The 5268-nt window shown below is 59.0% G+C and overlaps 1 protein-coding gene across 1 annotated transcript in view; it reads right to left on the reverse strand.

Moving 5' to 3' along the window:
- The window catches only part of ZC3H4 (zinc finger CCCH-type containing 4), a 36116-nt gene that overhangs the window by 803 nt on the left and 30045 nt on the right, over positions 1 to 5268 (reverse strand). Inside the window, 3 exon segments of the mRNA XM_010852714.1 lie at positions 9 to 418; positions 1510 to 1758; positions 4839 to 5182. Coding sequence (XP_010851016.1) covers positions 9 to 418; positions 1510 to 1758; positions 4839 to 5182 — 1003 coding nt within the window.

A 5268-nucleotide genomic window follows, 5' to 3' on the forward strand; every position in this document is an offset into this window, starting at 1 on the left:
ATGTTGACGGCCTTCTCCCGCAGGGCTCGCTCCCCTTCCTCTTCTTCCGCCGGGGGTGGCCCAGACCCCTTGGAGCCCCCGGGACCGGCAGGGCTGGAATGCAAGCCACCGTCGGGCTTGGAGCTGGGTAGGGAGCGAGCCAGTCGCGGGTCAGAGGGTCCGGTGTCACCTGGGCCTGACCCACTGGAAGCCTCAGCATGGCGAGAAAGCCTGGGGTCCCGGCTGAGGCGGGGGTCGGCCAGTCGGCCTCCTGTGGGGTGTCCCTTCTGGAGGCGGGGATCCCCCAGCCCACTGCCGCTCAGCTCTCCAACAGAAGCCTGGGGCCGGCTGGACGTCTGCTGCCTCAGCGTCTTCAGGATGGAGGTGACACTGCTCCCACCTTCATCCTCATCGCTTGAGTACCAGTTTCCAGTGTCACCTGCGAGCGAGCAGACAGGCGCAGGGAGATGGTGAGTGGTCACCATACTCGCCACCAGCCCTCTTGGATCCCACAGTAGCCTGCTCCCCACCTCTTATCTCTCAGAACCTCTATTTCTCTCGCTTAAAACACCTGCTGCTCACCCTCCCCACCACCACAGAATGGCACGAAGAGCCAGGGAGCTCAGGCCAAGCACGGAGCCTGGCAGGTCTCTGCCTATTGTGGACGGACCCTTCCCTGTGTATCGGCACCGAGCTAAGGACTTTGCCTTATTTGCCACAACCACCCAGGATACAGCGTTGTCACCACGCCCATTTGACAGATGAGAAAACAGAGGCACCGACACAGCACCCCGAGATCGGGGACAAAGCCAGGCCTGAGCTCAGACTCCCGAGCCCCAGGCTCCGGCGCTGCCTTCTCACCTGGGCAGACTCAGACCCTGCCACGGCAGACCCTGCTCTGGGTGCCCGTGAGCAGCAGCCGCTGCCTGGGCTCTCAGTGAGCTTGGGCTCCCAGACCCCTCACAGTGCTCCCGCACCCCAGGGCAGGCAGTCACCAGCTGTTAAGAGGCGGGGCCAGGTGAGCAGACGCAGAAGCTGGCCCGTGTCCAGCCTCCTCGGCAGGTGCAGTCGGAGACCCTGGGGAGGGGACTGTCCCGTTCTCACTGCCCCACTTGCTCCCCGGCTCCTGGCTGCACGCTCCAGATGCCTTTTCTGTCTGCCCCATTCCCCCCAGGGCGGATGCCACCAGGGCACCACTCAGCCCCACAAGACTCGGCAGCTGAGGTGGGGACTGTTACTGGTTTGGTCAGTGACTGGCTTTCATCTCTGGGCTTCCCAAGGACACAGTCTGGGGAGCAGGGGCTGAGCGTCTCCCTCCAGCCTCCTCCGCGAGGGTGCGGTCTCCTCCAGGGACCAGCCCACTGCCCTCCTCCACGGGACCAGGGTCTCGCCCTTGTCCGCAGGGGTCCTCCCGGCCACAGGCTCCTGTCCGACGCAGACCCCAGACCTAGGCACGCCCCACCACTCCCCACAGGGTGGCCACGGCCCGCGCCCATCGGGGAGAGCCCTGCCCCGGGGGAGGACACGTGCCTTCCTCATTCTCCCGGTCCTGCTTGCTGCTCTCAGCCAGCCTCCTCGCTCTCTCCTCCTCCTGCTGCTTCTGCTGGATCCTCAGGTACAGGGCCCTCTGGGCCGAGGGCAGGAAGTCGGGGACACCGGCGCCCGGCTTCGGCCGGCCTGGGGGCCCTCCCTCAGAGAAGCTGTCTGGCTCCAGAGGGTGCTCGGGGAAGAGGTGCTCCCCAGGCTCCCCCGGCAGCTCTTCGTAGTGCCCGTAGTCCTCTGTGGCAGGGAAGAACCGAGCGTTCACGTCGGGAAGGGCCGTGCGGCACCAACTCCGACCCACCCGTGCCCTCAGCTGGAAAACCACCCCTGATGGCGATGGGTGAGAATGCACAGCCCATGCCCTCCTACCCTTCCCGGGAGGGGCCCTAGCAGTAGGGGACGGAGCAGCCAAAGGGGGAGGCGGAGGTCCCAACTAGGACGCAGCCACTGAGAATGGGATTCACGGTGAGGTTTAGTGACATGGGCAAATGCTCATGAGGTGAGAACAGGACGCAACGGCGTACGAATGTTTATAAAACGCAAAGAAAAGGCTTTGAAAAGACAGACGGAGAACAGGCCCTCTGGGAATGAGAGCGGGGGGAATGAGATTGGGGGAGGGGGTTGAGGCATCGTTCACTTTTTTACTCCACTCATTTCCCATCTGTTTTAAATACTTTTGATGAGCATTAATCTTATAGTCTCTTTAAATAAATAAAGAAAGAAAAACACTCAATCTCACAGTAAGCTCATAATATGAGTTCAATCACAGTAAACAAAGACCCATAAAGAAAAGAAGAAAATACACCAAAACGTTGCTATGGCTACAAGTCCACCCAGAGGCTGCCGGGCGATTCCTTCTCCTTCCACAAATGTTTCTGGGCAGCTGCTACGTTTAAGGGAACGGGATGGGTGGGGGTGTTTCTCCAGCACAGCATCTAGGAAGCACCAGGTGGAAGGGCTTGCCATTTCTCCTGAAGGGTGGGCAGCGTCCGGCACTAGCCGCCTCCCTTCGCAAATGCTAAAGATAGAGTCAAGGATGAGGGGAACAGCATGTGGAGGTCTGTGACGAAGCGCCTAGAGCTGTGTGTGTGTGTGCGTGTGTGTGTTGGAGACAGAGTCCAGTGAGCACTGCCCACAGGCCATTCTGCAATGATGAAATAGCCCCGAACTGCACCTACTGAGTGCAGCGCCCCTACTGAGCAGCTGAAATGCGGCCAGCTCTACCAAGAAAGGGAGTCCGTAATTTAAGCTAAAGTTCCAGGAGTCAAACGCTTAAATCTTTTTAGAAAGATAAACACTTCCTGCTGCTGCTGCTGCTGCTAAGTTGCTTCATTCGAGTCTGACTCTGTGTGACCCCAAAGACGGCAGCCCACCAGGCTCCCCCGTCCCTGGGATTCTCCAGGAAAGAACACTGGAGTGGGTTGCCATTGCCTTCTCCAATGCAGGAAAGTGAAGTCGCTCAGTCGTGTCCGACTCTTCACGACCCCATGGACTGCAGCCTACCAGGCTCCTCTGCCCATGGGAGTTTCCAGGCAAGAGTACTGGAGTCGGTTGCCATTGCCTTCTCCGAAATACTTCCTATGTAATCATATAAAGCAAAATGTGAAAAGCCACTTTCTTCCAGCCTCTGAACTTCAGAACATGGGAACTCAGTGTGCCGGGCTGCTCTGGGCCACAGCCTCACTCCTTAAACAACAGTCCCACCCAGGCCCCCCCTGCAGCTGATGGTTTTACAACGCTGAATACTATTAAAGGCAACTGAACGGCACAAAAAGGGTAGATTTCACAATATGGGCATTTGAGTCAATTGCTCCAGAGATATCATCACCAGCTGGACAGACTTTTTGCTTCCCCACCTGGACCTTCATGCATCTCACATCCATTGTTTAAAGGGGGAGGAGACCCTTTCGGTCAGGGTCACCTGCTTTTCTCATGTGAGAGTGTGTCACTGTCCTGGCGCCCTGTCCACACACCTGTTTTTATGTCTCCACATACTAGACGCCAGCGTAAACTCTACCCCGACCTCCAGCCTGGTCAGCTCCCTGATGCCCGTTGTCGACTCCACGTGGTGTTAAATGGGCACCTCGTGCTTTCGGCAGCCAAAGCGCAAGTGCTGCCCTCCTTCCTCCCAACCTGGCTCTCTGCAGCATCTCCAGCCCCAGGGACAGCGTGGGCACCTGCCCAAAGACTCTGCCCCCCACAGGCATCCCCACCCGACCCTGCCGCCTTGGCCCCTTGGCCCCATGGTGCTTCCACACCCAGCCCTGCTGACTCCCAGTCACCCTGGGTGCCCCTTGCCTCACGTCTGCCCAGGGTGACTCCAGGGCAGCCTGCAAGCTTCCCAGACTCCCCTCCATGCTATGAGCACCCATGGCCCCCATGCTCCTCTGCTATCCCCATCCTTCCACCGAGCACACCTCACCATGGCCCACAGAGTCTCGTGTGCTTCTTTCCCGTCCTCCTGTCCCAAGCCACATGAACACCTGGGGAGTCCACCAACAAGGTGACTGGCTGGAACCTCTACCTGCTGCGGCTCCCCCCAAGCCAAGCCTTCCTCCCGCTTCACATCCCTCTCCCATTTGCTTCTCACTTATACCTCGGACAGGCGGTGTCACACCAGAGGACAGCCGCGCCCAGCCCGCCTCCACCCGTCACCCGTCGCCCCACTTTACTTCCAGCAATGACCGACGCCAACATGAGTGGCATGCTTATTGACAAGTTTCCTGTCTGCTTCTCACCACTGAAACGCCGTCCAGGCCTGCTCTGACCCCAGGCCTGGAAGCACGCCTGGCCCCCCGGACACCTCCCATCCTCCTAGAGGCTACACACCGTCTCCTGTCAAGCAGCACTGTCATCCAAGCACCCTGACAGCCGGACCTTTAGGTTGTTAACAACACATGTTCTCATTTTAGCAAGAAAGGAAGGAAAAGAGGAAGGAAGATGGTCAGTGTGGCAACAGAACGAGCACAGTCGAAAGGGAGCTCCAAGCCAAGAACCACCAGAAGCAGGCCACTGGCAGAGGGCACCTCAGCCATCAAGTTTACACCATTTGGCATCCACCCCCTAACTTCCCACACTCCCAGTCCACACACACCCAGCAAACTCACAAGAAACTAAGTTATAGTGATGATAACGTCCCGCCCAGACTCAACAGGGTGGTGAATCCTACATCACTGAAAAGGTTCAGCCACTTATGGAACAGAGATGGAGTTGGATTTATGTTTTCAAAGACTCAGACCAAGGAAGGAAACCCCAATATTCCTGACTACATTCCACTGTGCAGGCCCCAGTCGGCCCCCACCCTGAGCCCCGCATACCTGCGTCCCCAATGAGTCCCGGCTCCATCTCCATGCCCTCCTGCTGCTGGTAGAAGTTTTCATAGAAGTTCTGGGCTGGTGGGATGGGGGGCATCATTCCAGAATGCGGGGAGTCTCCGGGACCGTAGGGCATCATAGGAGGGCCGCCGGGGCCCATGGGTGGGCCAGGGTTCATGCCGGGGCCCATCGGCATATCTGGGTGCATGTCGGGGTGCATGTCAGGGTGCATATCTGGGTGCATGTCGGGGTGCATGTCAGGATGCATCGGGCCCCCCATCGGCCCTGGGGGTCCCATGTTGGGCCCAGGGCCCATTGGCCCAGGGGGTCCTCCGGGTCCAGGGAACCTGGAAGGAGACAATGGTGCCTGTGAGAGAGGCTGCAGAGAAAGGCGGGAGCTGCAGCCTGAGGAGGGCTCTGACCAGGCTCTGAA

This window comes from Bison bison, unplaced genomic scaffold (assembly GCF_000754665.1).
Source record: "Bison bison bison isolate TAMUID 2011002044 unplaced genomic scaffold, Bison_UMD1.0 scf7180017864313, whole genome shotgun sequence".
NCBI classification, from domain to species: domain Eukaryota; kingdom Metazoa; phylum Chordata; class Mammalia; order Artiodactyla; family Bovidae; genus Bison; species Bison bison.